The following is a 20603-nucleotide window of genomic DNA, read 5'->3' as shown; positions in this document are numbered from 1 at the left end:
TGATGTGAAGAATGAGATAGGATGGTGGTGAGCGATCATCCACCAGCTGGGAGAGGCCCAAATCTCAGGGAGACTATATATTGCGAAGGCCAAGCACGTGCTCTAGAGTGGGTGGGGCTCTGCAGCTCTGAGAAATGACAGTGGAAACTAATTTGGATGTGGGGTAACCCCTCATCAAAACCCCAGTGCCACGTTCTCTCCACTCAATATAACCTAGACTCCTTTCCTCCGGAAGGTGCCAACCCAAAAGGAGGAACCTCTGGGAACCAGGGTCAGTAACCCCGTCTCCCTCTCCATGCCCAATATGTACCAACGGTAAGGCCCAATGCAGAATTTTAAAAGAGTTATGAGGGAAATTCAAGTTTTAGTGTTATGGTTAATAGTATGTGTCAACTTGGCTATGCCATGGAGTGTCCAGATATTTGGTCAAACATTATTCTAAATGTGTCTGTGATGGTGTTTCTGGCTGAGTCTAACATGTGCATTAGTAGACTAAGCAGATCACCCTGGCAACATGAGTGAGCCTCATTCAACCCACTGAAGGCCAGAATAGAACAGGTGAGTGAGCAATGACTCTTTCTCTCTGCCCGTCTTTAAGTTGGGACACTGGCATCCTCCTGCCTTCGAACATGAACTCAGGCTGCAACTACATGATCAGCTCTTCTGGATGTTCAGCTTGCTGACTGCTGGTTGTGGATTTCTCAGCTTCCATATTAGCATCAGCCAATTCCTTACAGTCAATCTCTTTACATATATGGATAAACATATACATATATACAAAGAGATGTACTATGAGGGATATACATAGCCTATTGGTTCTATTTCTCTGCAGAGCCCAGACTAACACATTTGGAAATAAGAAAGGTATCTGACTTTGTGTTCCTCCAGAAATATACTCTGAAACAAAGCCTTGAATTCAAGTATAGTTGCACCTTGAACAGCACAGGCTGGAACAGTGCAGGTCCACTAACACTTGGATTTTTCTCAATAAATATGTACTATAGGATCTGTGGTTGGTTGAATCTGCAGACATGGAACTCAGAATACTGGAGGGCTAACTATAAAGTTATACTCAGATCTTTGACTGCATGGAGGTCAGTGCTCCTAACCCCCACGTTGTTCAAAGGTCAACTGTAGTTTATTTGGGAGGTGATCCCAGGAAATACTGATTGGGGAGTGGAGAAAGGAGATAGTGATGGGAAGGGAGCCAGGAAACCAAGCAAGGCAGCTGGAGCTTAATCCCACTGGATGCTCTGGGAGATAGAGTAGAAAACAAGCTTTAGCATTACCCCACCCAAAGGGCAAGAGAGCAGCAACATTTATCCACCAATGTCCAGTGGTCATTGTCAGATAGCTGCTCCCTATTATTTGATGGAAATTAACTCTCTGACATCTCTAGCCAGCACCTGTGCAAGTGAAGCAAGCTCCAGTGAGCACACAGTTCCTGGTGATGGTGGTTAGAAGTCAGGCCAGCTTGCAGCCAAAGGCAACTGCCAAGGGTATTTGGACAGGGTACCAACAGATCCACTACAAAAGGACAGACACTCAATCTACCCCATTTCCTGCCTAATGAGAACTAACATTTTTAACCAATGTAATAGCCTACTATGCTAGCCCCTTTAATGTATTATCTATAAGATTCATGACATCCCTAAAAGCTCAGTAGTATCCCCATTCTAGAGCCAGTGAAACTAAAGCTCAGAGACTTGTTTGAAATCACCATTGCTCGGGGACCTTCCATGGCAAGAAAAAAAAATTTGAATTCTGAGAAATCTTCCAATGAAAAATTTGCTTTCAAGCATGAGTAACACTGAAAGCAACATGATGATATGACCAACTCTTTTGCCTCTAAAGATTCTTTCCTCTACCTGCCACCAACCTAGAAAACAAGTTTCTCTGCATTTCCAATACTATGACCTCAAAACCCTTGTCGTAGCAAGTTCCCCCCAGTACGTGTAATCACATTCAGATATGGCAGCTCTAGCCACCAAAAAGAAAAAAAAAAAAAAAAGTGTTCCACTCAGTAATTGTTCTCCGTCTCCCACTGAGAACAGATTCTGAAAAGAAAAGGTTCATTTTGTATGCAGCGGTGTAATCTTTAACCTGATTCTAACCATCTGGAAGAGAAACTGCCTACCTCACCACAGACTGCAAAAAGGCTTTGAGAGTACTGAGTCAGGCACGCAGAACCTGGGCACCGGTGACAGACAATTGCGATGCCCCTGGCATGCAGATCCCAGGCCTGGAGGCAGCAAGAAGAAGCCAGACCCTTCCGCAATCCCAAGACACTCATTCTTTACCCAGGCCATTTTCAGGATTTAAGAATGCACTTATGTCATTCAACTCAATATGCTTCCATTCATTGACTGACCACCGTGCACAAGAAAGTGAGGAGGCTCAAGGGCAGAAAACACAGAAGAGTTGGGAGAACAAACCTAAGCATCACTTCTGATTGAATTTACTTCTAGAGTCTTAACTGAGTCATTTATGTGCTGAATAGACTGCAGAATGGATATATTCATACAAAACATCCATTTCCTTTTTTACAGCAGGAAGGGGCTGAATGATCAACCCCACCTCCCAGGACTCAACTGCTTGGTTGCTAATCAATTGTTCATCTATGGGTCACCAGATAAGCCTTCACACAATGAACTTGCAGGCTACAACTGCTCTCTTCCCTCCTTTGGAACAATTTCTCATGCGGCATTTTTTTTATTATTTCATCCTATTTATTTTCATTTCTTTCCCAGGACAACACTCCCTCTAGTGTCTATGGAGGGATCTCAGGTTCCATTCTTGGTGCATAGGGTGCAGACGAAAAGGGAATTCAAGCCTTGATTGTGGGTCATTACAAAATATTCATGGATTTGGCTGGTCTGATTATTCTAGAAAAGACACTGGCCATTCCAGTCATGGATATTCCCATCTCATACCAGGCACAAAACAGAGGTAGGAGGCGGACTGGAGAAACAACCCTGGAGCATCAAGGTCCAACCCATGACTTGGATGAAATGAGTCTTTGGCACTCTAGGCTCTTCTGATCCACCAATCCAAGCAGTCCTGTGTTCTCCTATTTTCCTAAAGCTACACATTTCACTCACTTCCTTCAAGAAGTCTTCCATGATTAGTTGTGAAGTATAATCATGAATGCTCAAGCCAAGAGAAGATACTCTTCATCTCTCTGGATGCCTTCCTCAAAAACGTACTCAATGAAAGCCCTGAAAAAAAGCCCCACGTATCAGTTGTCTACTACTATAATCATTAATCTGATTCTAACCATTGCTATTACAAATTCTGAGTGTGAGTTTCAAGTAGCCAGAGTCCAGTCATTCACACTTCTCTATCTTGTTCACAGTCTCCCTCAGCACGGCACAGAAGACAGGTGTCACCAAGACTTGTCTGACTCAGGGCACGGATCATGGGAGGCTGTTGAAATGAGCATCTCACTGAGAACTGGGTTCTAGCCAAGGCTTTGCAGTCAGTGCACTTGGAAACTTTGGGCAAGTTCCTCAGCCTCTCTATTTCCATAAATGAGGAGAAAATCCCTTCCAAAATAAAAATAACAACTAAACCAACTAGAACATCTAGAGGACTAACTACAGGTCAGGCATTTCTTTTATACACTTCACTATGTACAATATTTTATTTAATCCTTAAAACAGCCCAGTGTGGGAGGTACTATTATTATCACATCCTTTTTATAGATGAAAAAAATAGACAAGAAAGGGTGACATCTTGCCTGACGTCACACAACAGAGGCAAACAACCTGATTTTAAAAAAAATGGGCAGAAGAACTGAATAGACATTTTTCCAAAGAGGACATGAAGATGGTCAATGGGCACATGAAAAGATGCTCAACATCACTAATCAGCAGGGAAATGCAAATCAAAACCACAATGAGGTACCATCTCACACCTGTCAGAATGGCTGTCATCAAAAAGAACACAAATAACAAATGTTAGCAAGGATGTGGAGAACAGGGAGCCCTCCAACACTGTTGGTGGGAATGTAAATTGGTGCAGCCCCTGTGGAAAACTGTATAAATTTTCTCAAAAATCTAAAAATAGAAAAAGCTACTACATAACTCAGCAATTCCACTCCTGGTTATATATCTGAAAAAAAAAAAAACACTAATTCAAAAAGATACAGTTGCCCCAATATTCACAGCAGCATTATTTACAATAGTCAAGATATGGAAGTAACCTAAGTGCCCATCAACAGATGAATGGATAAAGAAGATGTGATGTATATATATGGTGGATTACTACTCAGCCATAAAAAAAGAACAAAATTTTGCCATTTGCTGCAACTTGGATGGACTTGGAGGGCATTACGCTAAGTGAAATAAGTCAGACAGAGAAAGACAAATACTTCATGGTATCACTTGCACGTGAAATCTAAAAAAATACAACAAACTCATGACTGTAACAAAAAAGAAGCAGACTCACAGATATAAAGAACAAACCAGTGGTTACCAGTGGGGAGAAGTAAGAGAGGAAGGAGGCAGAATTCAAACCCAGGCATCTTGCTCCAGAACTCACACTCCTGTTTACTATATGGCTTTGTCCCATGCTCCTAGTCTCTCTCGGTTCAATAAATAATGATCAGTCCTGCAGAGGATTACATTCATGATGAAAATCCTCCACAATTATGAATTCACAGGAGTCCTATCATCACATCTGGGCTAAATAACCTACAACCTATCAGAGTCCTTGGCTACCCTGTGTATACTATGATCAGCTTTTCCACTAAACTAGGTTTTCTTAGAGCACAGGCCAAGTAGCAGGTGAATTCTTAGCAGTGGACACAGTTTTGCCCACCAACAGCCCTGAATAGCTGTCTCCACTGGGCTCTGGGTCTCTCACTGCAACCCAGCAGGAAGGGTTTCCTCCAGTCCCCAGCAAGGAGTTAACACCAGAAAGCAATCTGTGCCATCCTGAAGTTCTTAGACTCCATTACTTTTTGGAAATTTACTATAGCACATTTATTAGCATACTATAAAGAACAGCATTTCCATAAATAATTAAACCGAAACTACACTGATCAAAATAAATGAGCAAAATGTTCCCGGTGATGCAACCAGGCTTGATTCACTCACTAACTCAAGTAACGAGGTGACTCACAGGAGGCCCCCGTTAACAACGCTTAGCACAATACAGCTCATACATTAAGGAGCTCGGTATTTATTGTCTGCAGCCACTGCAGTGGGTGGGCAGGGTAGCCACTGGACACAGTCAAGGAACAGGAGGGATGAATCTATTTCTAAGCCTCTCTGACAAGCCTTGTGTGTCCTCATCCTAGGCCTCAGTCTATCCTACCTATGAAATGGGCAGCACCCTACTTCCCTGGAGTGAAAATGCATCCTCTTGGGAGGAAAATGGCCTGTTAAAAGCAAGGAGAAAAGAGGAGACCGGGAATTCATAGGGGATGGCTACTCAGAGAGGAAGACCAGTAAGCAGGGAGTCCACGCTGTTGGGTACCTTGTTTCTATCTGAGCCTCATACCCCATCATCTCTGTGCTGAGTGATGTGATGAAGATAATTCCCAAGTGCACGTCCAGCCTTGACTTTCTGTGAATCTAAGACACCCTCAGGATCTCCCACAGTGATCCTCTCTCCTCTGAGCTCAGAGCCTGAAACCATCACTTGACAATTAAGCACATATCACCCCATGGCATCTGTCTTGTTGTCATGTGTTATTTAACGTTACAGAAGAGCAGCCTCATACCCAAAGCATATTAGAAGGACGTTGAGGCAAATGCTGTTCTATCCTTCTTTGTCTCTCCCTCCACCACAGCCCTACCAATGCCACAATCCCCAGAATACTGCCACACACATAGTGCACACTTGGCAAATGGTTGAATATCTTGTGTGAATTCATCTCCTCTCTGAAGTACACAAGGAAGAAGACAGGATTGGTAACTAGTCCCTGTTCCCATCTTCTTACTAAGTGTGGTAGAGATGGCTCTACATCTGATGTTAAAAATTGTATATAAATAATAAACTGAGTGCTATTAAGAATCAGTGTCAGCCATCCTCCCCACACAGCTAAGGCACTGTCCAGTTCCCAGAGTAAGTTCAGCAAGTATGTCCTGAGCTACGTGCCAAGCACTGAGCCACATGCCACAAGGAACCCATGAGAAGAGCAGAACTCATGCTAATGGATGGGGGGGTGGGGTGCTGTTATAATTCTTTTATCCCTCATCCTTCACCTTCAAAATAAAATAACTCATAAAATAACCGAGTGCTAGGGAGTTCTCTTGTGGTGCAGCGGGTTAAGGGTCCAGCACTGTCATTGCTTGGGTCACTGCTGTGGTGCAGGTTCCATCCCTAGCTGGGAACTTCCACATGCCACAGTCACAGTCAAAAAAAAGGGGAAAAAAAGTGTTAAACTAAATATAATCGGATGTGTGGTACAGTCTGTAAATTCTATAAAGAGCTAGGAAAGGGGAAAATGATGCTTCTAAGGCAGGTTCTATAGAGACGCCATATTTGAATCTTAAACTGAACCATGAATAATGGGTACATCTCAAAGAAGAAAGAGAGTGGAGTGGACCTCAATAGCCAAGGCTTGGAGTCAAGAAGGGGTCTGGGACAATGAAGGGGCTGCCTTGGCTAGAGTGAAGGGACCCATCAGGGAACAGTCAAATACAGAGCTGGAGAAACAGATCCAGGACACACAGAATGAAGGGCCTTGAATGCCAGCCTAAAGGACTTTGAATGTGAATCCCAGAGACTAAATGTACTCAAGTAAGAATGTAGACATACTAGGTGAAATGCTCCTGGTTATAGTAGTTGTCAAGTTATCAACAACCTGAGAGAGAAATCATCACTATCCCAAGGGAAAAGATTTCCAATTCCTCCTTGGCCTCTGTCCACTGAAACTTGGGACTCACTCATTCACCCACTTGGTCAAACTACAGTTGAGTTTCTCACTGGCATGTAAGGCCGAGCTCTCTCATCTCTATGTTCTGCAAACAACGTCAGAGCACCCTCCAGACCCTTCTCTCAGTAACCCACCACACCAGGGGGATAACCATGGTTACATGAAGGCTATCCATCCCATAATGCCAGTGCTGCTTACCCAAAGTGGCCCACCAGGCATTGACTTTCTACATTTTCAGCCTCCAACTTCACAAGACCTCTTTTCTCCCAAACCTGATGAAAATTCATTCTTAGACATTTTCTCCTCATAAGAAAGTGTCTCAACCCAGCCAAGAGGCCAAAAGAAGCAGGAAATCAAGAGGTGAGTCAAGCCCCGGGCCTTAGTGTATATAGCCTTGAATAAACCCTTCAGACACATCCTCCTATTTCAGCCACCCAGCTTGGTCATACCTCTCTGCTCTTTACAGGATGATGCAGGGCCCACAGATCATTCAGTTCCAAAGTTCGCCCAGTTACAATAAGAGATTTACACGGACAGAGCCTGAAGAGGTTTACCTCTGACCTCTGAGCCTTCTGGCTACAACCCTCCCTTCCCTCAAATCCAACACAACTGGAGAAGCCACTTTCCACATTCCTTCTCTGCAGCTCCAAAGCAAGTTCCAACCACTGCATTTCTACCCATTAAATCAGGCCTCCCAATTAAGGGAGTTTGCAACTTCTGCTCACCTTGGAAGTCACTGCAGGATCTGAGAAGCAAATCATAGCCTGCAAACCAGGCCATCAGAGGAAAGCAGAGCAGACAAATAGCCTGTATTCGGCCCCCTTTCCCCACCCCACCCCCAGGCCCCGGCAGTGACCAGGAGCAATTAGTGCTGTTATGTCCTGCTGCATTTCCCAACTACATCTCCGCTGAGATGGCTCCCCTTGTAATATTAATTAAAAACAGATTCTTTTTGGCAAACCCCTGAAGAACAGCTTCTGTGGCAAGCTTCTTTATTAAGCCTCTGAGAAGGTAAAATGCATTAAGATATTGTGACATGGGGACTGTGAAAAGGGATGGTGAAGGCTAGACAACCCAGCCAAAAGCTATTTGAAAAATCTGTTTGGGAGCCACAATTAGATGCTCCAGTGAGTGAAATACAATTAATCTGATCAAATCTGTCACTATTTTGCACATTAGGAGTAAATATTTTACAGCACAGTCCAGCTGAATTAGTTAAGGGTAGTATGAAATCCTGCCTGGGAGAATCTGCGTGTCGCACCGGCTAGCATGCTCAGGGAAGGGTAGGGACCTCAAGTTCTCAGCATCTCCCCACTTTGCTTCACCAAGGTGCAGTGTTGGGCACATGAGTTGAAAACTAGCTGGCAAGTCATTCTAACCAGACACACTGCAGGGGCAGCAGCCTGCAAATCGCTGTCACCACCAGTGAGCTGCAGGAAAGGCCTGTGGATCAACCTATGGGATTCACTCCAGGAAGTGGGTCCCCATCAAGGGTGATGGTGCAGAGGGGGCATGGCAAGTGGACTGTTACCCACCCCCTGTTCTCCACTCTCCAGAGCCATTTGCCAACTCACTGACCAAGTAGGGAGGCGTTCTTTCTTCCTGTTAAGGAGAAGAGCAGAATGATGTGTTGCTCTGTATCCCTGTGAAAGCCACAGGGTCTGGACTCCCTCTGGGTGTTTGTGAAACACTCTCTAGTCAGTTAATCACCAGGATCCCAGCTGGAGACAACCAGAGAGAAAGGCAAATCGTTCTTCCAGAGTACAGGCTCTGAGCCCAAGCCCATTCACCCCCTCCCCCGAAACATCCGGCAGGGCAAGGAAGGTCAGAGTGGGACCCAGACTTCATCTCCTCCTGGCTCAAGCCCAGCGTGCACTTCCTCCATTGCCCTCCAAGCCATCCCACCCTACGCCTGGGACCAAAGTGCGTATGTGTCTCAAGCCTGGAAGGAGAATCTCAGGCCATGGGCAAAGGCTGGACACATGGGGTGATGGTGGAAGCCCTTTTGTTGAACGTCCACCTGAGCATGTGTGACTGTGAATGGCCAGAGTAGAGTTAGATTTTCATTTATATGGGCTGACTGGGAACTCTCCCCAGAAAGGAGCTCAGGCAGTGAATAAGGTCCACCAGAGGCATTTGGAGGGAGAGCAGGAGGCCCCACAAGGTGTTAACAATTAAACTGGTAGCTTTTCTGGAAAAGGGCATGTTTAACACTTTTCAAGTCAGAAGGGAAGACGGAATTCTCTTTTCATATGAAAAGAGCCTGGTGCAAGGACCAATGTTCTCTGCCTCAGGGATATCTCCCTCCACCTTGCAACCAACGATGAAGGGACCTTCCAGAAGGGTCATCATCTCCATCACTCCTCACCCTGGCTTTTCATTCCAATCTATCTTCTTTTGCTGCCCTCAGGAAAGGGCGAGAGGAGGAAGAAACCAACCGGGTAATGTTGTACAAACTGGTTTCCTGGCTACTCTCCCAGGGTTTGTTTCCTGAAAGTCTCTCAAAGGCAGGGCCATGTTAGCCTGTTTCCTCATCTTCCTCAGAATGGCACAGACAGATGCTCAGTGAAGTCCTTCTCACTGGGATTGCCTGTGAAACATGGTCAAGGAGGCAGGTCCAGCGCAAGAGCTAAAGGGGCAGCCCCTCTCCAGACCGGAGACAGCAGACACCATGAGGTCACCTTTGTGGCCTTCGCTTGGCCAGTAAGACTGGTCATGAGCACAACCAATAAACCCCTAAAGGGCTGTTCGTGGACTGCCCAAATCACATCACTGTCACTAAGGACTCCAAGGCCAACGGGTCTGCTCTCCAGGCCCTTGTGGCACCCTTTTCCCCAGAGGATACAGGGCTAGACTTTCCCCCTCACTTCCTCTGCTGCACAACTGCATTGAAGACGAGCAGAGAAAGCCGTGCACATGTAACTACTAATTGCAGAAAGCGTCATCCAACGTCCCATCTTCAGGGAACTGGTCAACACACAAAAATGATCCTTAAAATAAAAGCAGAAGCGTAAGAAAGCTCTTTAAGCAGAGTGAATTTATAGTGTCCAAATGTGGCAGTGATAAAATCATAGTTATGTGAGGACATCACCTCCTCCTCTTAGGGCTACATTTATTTCCACACATCCTGTCCATCCTCCTCATGGAGTAAGAACACCACGAATAAAATAACACACATACACATGGCTCCGCATCATCAAACTAAAAGGAAGTTGAGATTCACAACCCCTGCTGTCAGAGAACTCTTACTCTCTCTCCTTCTGCCTGCCTCCCTCTCCCCCACCCCTACCTCTCTCTCTTCTCTCTCTCTTTCCCTCTCTCTCTGTGTCACAAACACATCGTCTGGGGACTTGTAAGTCTTCAATCATCCTTCCTTCCAAAAGCACATGTTGCTCACTCCCCATGCCCAGAGCTGTCACCGGAAGCTCTGGGGGTCTTCACTGGAGGTAGGTGAAGACCACCTTCTGCGCTGCTGGGCTGGACCCCTAAAGCTTCCAAGCTAGACGGAGTGCCTGCGGCCCTGCTGGGTGTCAGTAAGAACCAGAAAATCTGTACTCAGTATTGCTGATTGCTGTGCTCTGCGGGCTCCTAGCTTTTCTGATATTCACTACTCACCCCCATGACACCCCCAGGCCCTATTAAAATAAGACGAAAATTTCCCAGGGAAATCTTTAATGTCAATCATGAAGAGAAATACAAAGGGAGTGGGCGGTGCTTTCCCCTCAAATGAGTTCCCCAGAAGCTGACTGCACAGACATCCTTCATCCTCCAGACTCTGCCCAACACCAGGGCTTCTGATCTGATCCTGAGAGCCAGAGGCTATGAAAGGATTTCTGCGAGGCGGGCTGAAGTGGGGGCCACAGAAGGTCGGGGAGTGCAGTAAATCCAGGGATGCTGCCCCCACTTCTCTGGGAGAGCGGTCCTCCTGGAGAGCCATCTCCCCCCACACACACCCCGGTTCCTCAGCAGGAGGGTGGGCTGGGGATAGGCGGGGGAGCCCCTCCCGACAGGCGCTGTGCGGTCTGCAGCAGCTGCTGGGGCAGACCTTACTCCAAACCCTGGACCTCAAGCCTGAAGCCACAGGAGTGGACTCCAGGGCGCCACCTTTCGGTACAGCGGCTTCCAGGGGAACCTGGCCGCGGAAAGGAAGGCATGAAGAGGTGTGTAGAAATCACTGAAACCTAACTCTACTCTGGGAGTTTGTGACTGCAGAACGTAGCTCTCCAGGCGAGTTTTTTGCTCACAGAATCCTGTGCTTGTACTTGCGTGAGAATGAGGGGTGCGGGATGAGTGCTGAATTTCACTTCACTCTTGAAACTTTTTCTATGCCTCTCCTATAGCTTTACAGGGCAGCCGCCAGGGTTTTGAAGGGGGAATCAACGCTGCCTAAGGGCCAAGGCTTGGGCTGACTTGGCCCAGACTCCCGCCAGGGCTGGAAAAAAGTGCGCTTGGAGCCCAGGGCAGCAAGCCTAAGGAGGGCGGGCAGGGGTATCGAGTCTGAGTGGCCTCAATCTCCAGGCTTTTCCGTGCGATTGGAGAGGAAAGCGGGTAAGCCCTGGCAGTTGCAGGAATCCGTCAGTCTGTCCAGCGGTTCCTTCCCCATATCATTCCGTGTCCTCACCCAAGAATTCACATACACACACCCAGCAGGATAACTGACTCTCCAAGCCGAGAGTCAGAGAAAGTGATCACTTGTTCCGTTGAGGCACCTCTTCCTCCTCTCCCCTCCCGGCGGCCCCAATCCTGGGGTCTCTGGTAAACAAATGCACACACCGTCCTAAAATAAACTCTGCTAACCTGTTGGGGGCGTGGGGAAAGCGGGATGAACTGAACGTGTTCTCCCTAAAAGTCGAGAAGCCCCCCCCCTGCCCCCTTCTGGACCCCAAACAACTATCTACCCCTTGTTCCCGCCCCCACCCCTATTTTCTCCCGCTATTAGAGACCGTGAGATCTAGATCCTCCGCCGGGTGGGTACTCACACTGCTGTTGTGTCCCGACCAGTGCACCATAGCTTGGTTGTGGGCCGAGTCCCCGGTCAGCGCAAAGGAGGTGCTCGGTAGCCTGAGCTCTTCAGCCGCCAACCCCCCAGCCCGTGGCGCCTTCACTTCCTCCCGGAGACCCTTGGCCAGAGGGCGGCTTCCTTTGGAACCATCAGCTAAGACAGTGGTCCGGGTATCCCCGTGTTCCAGGGCACTGAGGGGCTGCGCCCGGCGACTCCTCCTCGCGCCGCTAGGCTTGCCAGGAGCCAACATGCCTTGTCCCCACCGCGTGCCTGCCAATGACAGCCCCCCGGCTTCTCCCTGCTTCTTTCCGCCGCTGCCACCGCCTGGCTGGAGCAGTGGCTCTGGTCCCGGCCGGCGCCCCAGTGCAGCGCCTCTCCTCACCGTCACCAGCTCCTCTGTCCACTGGCTTGCCACTGCCCGCCGTAAGAGAGGAGGCAGCGCCGGGGACTGTGAAGCCGGAGCCGAAAGGCACCCAGGACCGCCTGTCGCGCCCCAAGTGATCTCGGCACCAGCCAAGACCCACGTCGACAGGAGCAGGAGCCCGGTCCGGGCGAGGGGCGCCCCGGGCCAGCCTGCGGGGCGCTCCGTGCGCGCCGCCTCCATCCCGCTGCGGCTGCCGTGGGCTCCGGCTACTGAGTGTGTGGCGCCCGCCGAGGTGCGGGTCCGGCGCGGGGGGTGTGCGCGTGCGGGCGAGCGGCGAGCGAGCACAAGCGAGTGTGTGTCGGGGGAGTGGGGAGGGGGCGGCCGGGAAGGAGGTGGCTCAGGCTGGCGCGCCTTTCTGGTCCTCTGCCCTCTTTCCTCCTGGCTCTAGATCGCTCGCTCTCTCCTCCACAGGGTGATTTCAAAACCCGAGAAAAATTAATAAATGCCCTTCGGCTCCTTTTTTTCTTAAAATAAGATCCCTCAAAATCTTCCCCACCAAGCTTCTCCAGCAATTTTGTCAGAAGGAGCATTCAAAGGTAATAAGAAAATCCTCTTTCCAAATATGAAAATCAAGTCCAATCCAGGAGGAGGAATTGGCGACGGACCCCAATCCAGAGTCTCTCGGTAATCCAGCCACCAACCTGCTCCCGGCGAAGAGTTGGGAGCCGAGCCGCTTCTGGCCACGTTTAGGGGGTTATCCTTCCGGCCTGTTGTGGGGGCGGGAAGGTTGAGGGTCTCTAGGGAGAAGGAGGAGTAAACTGTTTTCAGAGCCAACTGTTCGGGTTAGGGAGCCAAAGGGAAACCCGCAGCCTTCTTCGCACAGAGAAGCGGCGCGCGGAAGCCGAGCGCGGGATCGACTGGAGTCCCTGGCCCGCCCCTCCAGCCGCCACCCCCCCCCCCCGCCACATCCCGCGCCTCCGCCCGGTGCGGGGGCGCAGGGAGTGCGTGCGTGCGCGCGCGTGCGTGCGTGAGGGGAGGCGAGGGGTGTGCAGAAGGCTGGCAGGCGGGCGTCCCGGGCGGGGTACCTGGCTGAAGCAGGGGTCACTGGGTGTGCGGGGGCGCGCGGCTCTGTGCGTGCGCATTTGCACACGTAAGTGTGCCTGTCAGTGTGAGCGATGAGGTGTGGGACAGGCAGGGCTGTGGGCGAGCGTGGATCAAACACTTGCTGTGTTTGTATTTCCATGAACCTTTGAGTCGTCAGAAAGGCAATATTAAGAGTAAGGCAGTTCTGGACAGCCAGCTCCTCCTGGCACCCATGTTTCTTGAGCCTCCCGAGGGGCTAGAGGAGAAAACTATGAGGCGCTGGCAGCCGAGGTCTGAGGGTTGACAGCTCTTCCCCCCTTCAGAGAGTTCTTCTTGCTGGGACCTGAGGGAGCTGGAGGAAGAGAGTCAAGACCATTGCATTCGCTCTCATTGGGAGGACCTAGCCCCCATCTTTCTGCCTGAGACTATGAGGTCGTACCCTCATCTCTCTAGATTCATTCCTGAAAAGGCTCAGCTGTTCTTTTGGAGTGTCAGGCTGCCAGTTAGAGGGTCCCTGGTCCGGCGCAGCACGGAAGTGGAGCACAGCCAGGGCAGGGAACTCAGCATGGACTGGGGCCCTTCGTGCCCTGCAGGAAAAGGGAGACTTTGGGTAGGCTGGAGAGAGGGAGCTAAACCCAAAGACAACTTGGAGGTGTAGTTTACAGGCCCCTGGGCAAGCAGTACTGCCGCATCCTGCAGCCAGTAAGCTCTGGGGATTGCTAGGAGTTGAAAAGGCCTAGATGTGTGGAACTGAAGAAATAGTTATTAAGAAAGAAGTAGGGAGTTACCATCAGTGGTGCAGCAGAAACTAATCTGATTAGGAACCATGAGGTTTCAGGTTTGATCCCTGGCCTAGCTCAGTGGGTTAAGGATCTGGCGTTGCCGTGAGCTGTGGTATAGGTCACAGACACAGCTAGGATCCTTCGTGGCTGTGGCTGTGGTGTAGGGCCAGCAGCTGTAGCTCCCATTTGACCCCTAACCTGGGAACCTCCATATACTACAAGCAAAAAAAAAAAAACAAAACAAAACAAAAGAGAGAGAGGGGGGTGGGATTGGAAGGTGTGAAAGCTTCCTCTTCTGTCTTAGTTCCCTGGTGGAAGATGGGTAAAGCAGGGGGGGGGAGGGGGTGCAAGGAGAAGGAAGGTTAAAAGGGAACAAATGAAGGATAAAGAGAAAAGGGAGCAGGAGATGAGCAGTGAGCAGGAGAAGACAAAGTGGTGTGGGGGAAAGAAGGTGAGATACTGGTACAAAAGGAAGGGCAGAAAAAGAAGAGGCAAAAGAGTGCCAGGGGAGGGCCAAGAGGAATGCAGGAGGCAGAGCCTGGGAATCTGAGCCTGCCAAGGAAGCAGACAACCTGCTGTTTCTGGAGCCCCCACCCTCCTGAACCTGCTTTTCCAAGGAGAGCTAAAATGGAAACTGGGAACCTGAGGAGGCTTGGCCAGAGAAGCACATAAACAACAATGTTCTACTCCAAATGTGGCAGGTCCTTGGAGTCTGTGGGTTTCCAAAGACTGTGGCAACCTGCCACCCCAAGAAAAGTTCTAGGGCTTAAGGCTGAGGTAGGTGCAGGAAAAGAAGCCGGCCATCCGCGGGTTCCCAGCGCCCCTGCTGGCGAAGGCCAGGCGCTGCAGCCTGAGCCAAAGCTCAGGACTCGAGGAAGGACACATAGATTCCCTTTTGCTTGGGCTCTGAGCAGAGCTGGCAGATGCCAGAGTATAATGGCCTGGGTCTGGACTGTTAAGTAGGGCTCCCAGACCAGAGGCTCATACAGCCAGGGAGGGTACGGACTCCCAAGCCCCAGGCCCACAGGGAAGGTGTGCTGTCCAAGCTCCCCACAGCCCCCCATGGACGGGAGTTGTCTGGAAGAGCAAAGCTGGGGTCTCCCCTTTTTATCTCCCACGTGCAGAGGGCCCTATCCAGATGGAGATCATGGATGGGTTGGATCCTTGAGATGGACTTGTGTATATGAGGCTATAAAGTATTGGGGAAGAAAATAGATAAAAAGACTCCAAGTGCAACATTTTCATGTAGTTTCCTGCACAGACTCGTTCTTTTGGCCTTGCTTCATCGATTAGCACATCCTCCTTTCTATCTTCAGTTTCTCCTTCCTTTACCCTTTGTCTAAAAATCCTCGTCTTCAGCCCTGTGCTGCCCCTCCCTCCCCAGCCTCTCATTCCACACCAACCTTCTCTAGTGTGCAAATCTCTTCAAGTCTCCCCTTCCTCAACAGCCATGTTCTGCTGGACCTTCTGCAATCTGACCTCTGCCTTCAAGGGACTCATCAAAGCCCTTTTCCAACAAACACCAACGGCTGCCTGAGAAGTGAGCCCAACAGACTCTGCTTTTCGAATGTGAAAGCACATTCCATTTGGAAAGATCTCACTTGGTCTACGTGGTACCAGGGTCTCCTGGGTTCCCCCTGACCAAACTTCGTCGAGTTTACGAGCCTCTCTTCTTTATCCCACATCTTAAATTCTAAGCCCCAACCTCCAGCATTCCCCTAATTCTCTGTGCTTGGCTCTCATTCTTCCCTTCCTCGGTGAATAAGCCCCAAGATCTCACCCATTTCTAAGCTGCCACTATTCACCTCTTGCTGCTGACTCTACAACCCCACTCTGCTCTCTCTGATGAGCCTCACATCTGAATTCTCCATTACTCCACACACAGGCATGTTGACATGGAAAACCATAGTCATCATGTTCTAAAAACACTCCTCCAATGCCTCAGTTACACAGACATTACCTTCAACATGCAACCTTAACTCCTCCCTCCTTTAATCCCATCTGGGAAAATCACTCTCAAGTCCTATTTTAAAAGTCTTTTTACCCATCCTCTCCTGTCTATTCCCAGCATCACTGGCTTAGGTCTGACCTTCATCATCCCTTGTCTAGGGTTTCTCCCGGTCTTCTTTGCTTTTCCAAACCAGCCTCCCCACTGTCTACCAGTGCTGTCCAGTAGAAATATAATGTGAGCCACTTAAGTAATTTAAAATTTTCTAGTAGCCTCATTTGTAAAAGTATAAAGAAGTTAATGTTAATAATTTACTTTCTTGAATTGAATATATCTAACATAGTTTTATTTCAACTTGTAAGGCAACAGAAAAATTACTCTTTTTTCATGTTTTTGTACTGTCTTCAAAATCCAATGTGTATTTCACACTTACAGCACATCTCAATTCACACTAGCTGTATTTCAAGTGCTCAATAACCACATGTGACTAATGGCTACTTTTCTAGATAGCACAACTCTGTACTGTTGAAAGAAATAGCCTCTTTAAGCACAAGGAAGATTATGCTACAGACTGCTCTCCTAAAAATTCCTCATTACCAACTATTGTCCATAAAGTCCGAACTTTTCAGAATGGTGTACAAGACTCCACGCACTCCCTTACCTCCATGAACTTGCTTGCCATTTTCCTTAATCTGTCCTCTGCCACAATTCCATTATGGTCTCGTTTAAATGGCACCTCTTCTGTGAAGCCAGAGCCCACACCCCACTATCTTATAGTACCTGATATATTATCCATCATCATCACCAAATTCTTTGTCTTCCCATTCTAAGATGGGAGCTGTCCAACAGTCACTTGGAATTTAAAAAAGAGAGCTAGGGTTAGAATCAGTTCCCATTTCCTTTGATGGCAGAATGCCTACTTCAACTGAAAAAGACAGGTTAAGAGCTAAGGTGAGCCCTCACCCAGTCCCAATGGGGAGACCAAAAAAGGCCTCACCGAGAATGCATTTGCCGTTCGGCTTTCTGTCCCTATTACAAACAACTGGAGAAAGCAAACTGTGTGCTATAAATTTCCCAAAAGTACACTAAATGTCATCCTAATAGGGTTTCTTTCAGGGTTTTTTTTTTGTTTGTTTGGTTTTTGTTTTTTTAACCATCACAGTGAAATAACTCTCAGGGAAACTGCGATTCTTGTCCCTGATATTACACATACACATACGCATGTGTGTATGCACCTGCACACACACACATATATATTTCCAGTCGCTTAATAATCTAATAGATGTCTTCCCATCAGCACCCATGGCTGGCACATATAGGGAAGCATTCCCATTACGCCTATTTCTCACATTTTATAACATGTTCAGCACTCATCTGAGGCTCTAACCATAAAACTTAGAGCCAGGAAAAATTGGATATCTCCTGTGGAGCTGACATCCTATTGTAAAGGCTTTCTTAAAGTGGCTTTGTCTCTTCACTTTGTCTTCCTCTTGTCTCGGCAGTCAAGTTCACCGAGTTCACTTGCTATAACAGTCTTCAGAACAAGATCTTTATCCTCTGCTCCTCTTTTACTCAATACTCTCTGTTTTTATTGGTTGATACCCTTTAATCATACTATATCTGTGCACTGTTGATAAGCCACTTCACCCCCTTTTTAGAACTAAATAGGAAATTATCAATTGATTAACATCAAAACAACAGTCCACATTGTAACTCTATGAATTTATACTGAGGCAAATGATTATTAAAAAAAAAAAAACCTGAAGATGAAAGCAGTTAGAAGCCCACTGAAATCAGGACTTCCAACTACTGTGTGTCCATGAAAGCAAGAAGTGTCTATTTTGCTCAATGCTGTGTCCTGAGCACCTGGCCCAATTCCTAGCACAGCACTGAACCTCAATAAATGTGCAATAAAAGATGAAACAGATGAATGTAAATAATAACACTTCTGCTGCAACTACTAATCATCTGTTCTTTTGAGCATATGTATACTTTCTAAAGAAGCAAAAGCTCTTGATTGATACTGTTCCCTACCATGGTGACCACCTGCCCAATAGTCACAGGTGTAGACAGTAACATTAAGAATCTTGTCCCAAAAGACATCAAAGACTTTATAGGATGAAGAAAAGTATATGAGAAAGAAGACAGGCAGAGGAGAAAAGGCAGAAAAGAACAACCTGAAAACTGATATTTAACGAGGGCTTTCTTTATGCCAGGATCCATGTCTTCCATGCCCACTGATGAGGCAAGTTCTCTTGGTTCCAATCAATAGATTGAGAATACAGGAGAAGCAGTGATGATGAGGTGATCACGGTGATGATAATGGTAAGTGTTAACATATACTGAGTGATAGATAACTCTGGACCAGACATGTGGGAAGGACCCATTAAACTCCAGCAGACCAATTAAGAGTTCAGATCTGGAGCTAAATTTCTGTGTTCACATTCCAACTATACCAACCACCAACTGTGAGATCATGGACAAATTACTTCTATTTCTTTCTATATTCCTTATCATGGTGAAAATACTTACTGTATTTCATCGTGAAGATTAAATGAACTAGTGGGCATAAAGCACTTGAACAAATTGTAGCACCAACAAAGTTCTCTATAAGTTTGGTTGTAAATGTCCTTACTCTTCTTAACAGTCTTATGGAGGCCAGCACTTTGTGCCCATTTTGGAGATGAGGGAATTTTGATTCAGAGAGGTTGAGTTGCATAGCCTGTGAATGATAGAACGAGGGGTTTGAAACCTGATCTGTTTGACATTAAACTCTTGCACAGTGGTCTATACTATCTTCCTGCCCTGGAGCATACAACATGCCCTAGACAATATTAGCATTTAGGTCTATCTTGCTCTAAAGCTAGTGTTCTTTTTGCTGCATCACCTGTCTTCCCACCCAAGCACATGCCACAATGGCTAACACTGATAGCTGGTTATTCACTGAGCATATGTCTCCCACAACATGCCTAGCAATTTGAGAAGAGATTGGTGATTTAGTTGGTGGCATCCTTATCTTTAAATGACACCCTCTGGTAAGGAAGAGGAAATTGTAGGCAGTGAATTCCAGGCCTGTGTTCAAGTAGCAAGTTCAGGGTTGAAGAAGTAAAGTCAACAATGGAAAATGAACAACATCTAGAAAAGAACATACTTATTAAGCTACCCAAAGTCATTGGCAAGTTTTTTTGACATTTTCGCCCAAGTTATGACTCCAAAATAAAAGAAGGGAAAAAACATAATCAGGTGAGTACAATAGGGAAAGAAATTTTGGAGGAAAATAGGATTTTTGTGTTGTTCTTCTCCCCAGCAACTCTAAAAAGCAATGCTTCATTTCTTAGAAAAAAAGGTGGTCCCATGAGGACAGCATGGAAGATGAAAGCTTCTGCCTGAGAATGAGGATGAGAGGATGAGCCTGAGAAGGGGGAGCTTGATAGGCTGGAGGGGAGTCCATAGTGTGTGGTGTCACAGAAGAAAGGGAAATTAGTGTTTTATAAAGGATGAGTGGGCAGTGTTGCCCAGTGCTCCTGGGTCCGCCTACAAGTCCCCTAGCTCAGGAGAACAGACTGTATCCTGCTGGATCTCAAATACCATCCTCAGACCAGAGAGCCGCTTTCTTCCACCTCAGCCTCCTTGCCCAAGTTCTGTCTGACTTCACCCACAAATATCAGAAATGTATTTAAAAAAAATAAAAATGCAAGTGAGTTAATCTAGATCATAAAAGAAGCAGATGCCACAACCAGATTAGACCCGCAAGAGATATATGAAGGTAAATGTCCTATGGCTGGGAAAACCATCAGCCCAAGATGTGTGTCTGACTCTTGCGTAGAAGAGAGGGAATGGGTGGGGGAAAAGTTGGATGAAAGGGTCTTTAATGACTGTGTGTTCTAAGACAGTCTGGCAAGACAGGACTCCTTGATGGGAGTACTCGAGTCAAAGTCACTCCCTGAGGAGGTGTCTAGCCCCCAGAAACAGGGCTGCCATGGTATCACTGCCACACTCTGTCATGGCAGGAGCAGCCTGTGGAAAGCACAACTTGGGCACCAATGTGGAGATGGATTTCATAGTGCTATTGCTGGGGCATTGGTCAATTAGGTATTATTCAGCTTTCCCATTTTAAAAGAAGGTATTCTAGCATCATCCCCATAGGGCAGTTTTGAGAAGTAAATGAATAGTATACATAAAAGCTTAACCTAGTGCCTGATGAATCTAACAGATCCTTCCTAAATGCTTCTCAAATGAATGAAAGAGTAATGGAATGAATGAACAGAAGACAGAATGGAGATTGGGGTATTTATTTAGAATATATTATGGTAGAAAAACTGGTGATTTTCTAGGAGTGGTAGAGATGAGGCTATGAGAGCAATTTAAATGTAGTCCTGGCTTTCCTAGTGCTAGTTGAGAAATTTTAACAAGTTCCATGGTTATGACAGGGGAAAGAAAACCCAACTCACTGAATCTGAGGATTAAAAGAGAGAATTAGAGTTCCTCTTTTGGCTCAGTTAAGGACCCAATGTTTTCTCTGTGAGGACACGGGTTCA

At 47.3% G+C, this 20603-nt stretch overlaps 1 protein-coding gene across 3 annotated transcripts in view; it reads right to left on the bottom strand.

The window, feature by feature from the left end:
* The window catches only part of SORCS3 (sortilin related VPS10 domain containing receptor 3), a 612545-nt gene extending 599367 nt beyond the window's left edge, over positions 1–13178 (bottom strand). For all 3 annotated transcript variants that reach the window (XM_021072812.2, XM_021072813.2, XM_084993359.1), the window contains exon 1: positions 11866–13178. In XM_021072812.2, coding sequence (XP_020928471.1) covers positions 11866–12492 — 627 coding nt within the window. In that variant the 5' untranslated portion in view covers positions 12493–13178. The remainder of the gene's footprint in view (positions 1–11865) is intronic.
* Between the last annotated feature and the right edge of the window lie 7425 nt (positions 13179–20603).

The sequence above is a fragment of the Sus scrofa genome, chromosome 14 (genome assembly GCF_054392235.1).
Source record: "Sus scrofa isolate SSC_HxYL_T2T_F1_AM1 chromosome 14, Sscrofa_HxYL_maternal_Yorkshire_Landrace_v2.0, whole genome shotgun sequence".
Lineage (NCBI taxonomy): Eukaryota > Metazoa > Chordata > Mammalia > Artiodactyla > Suidae > Sus > Sus scrofa.
This window is presented reverse-complemented; position numbering and strand designations above follow the sequence as displayed.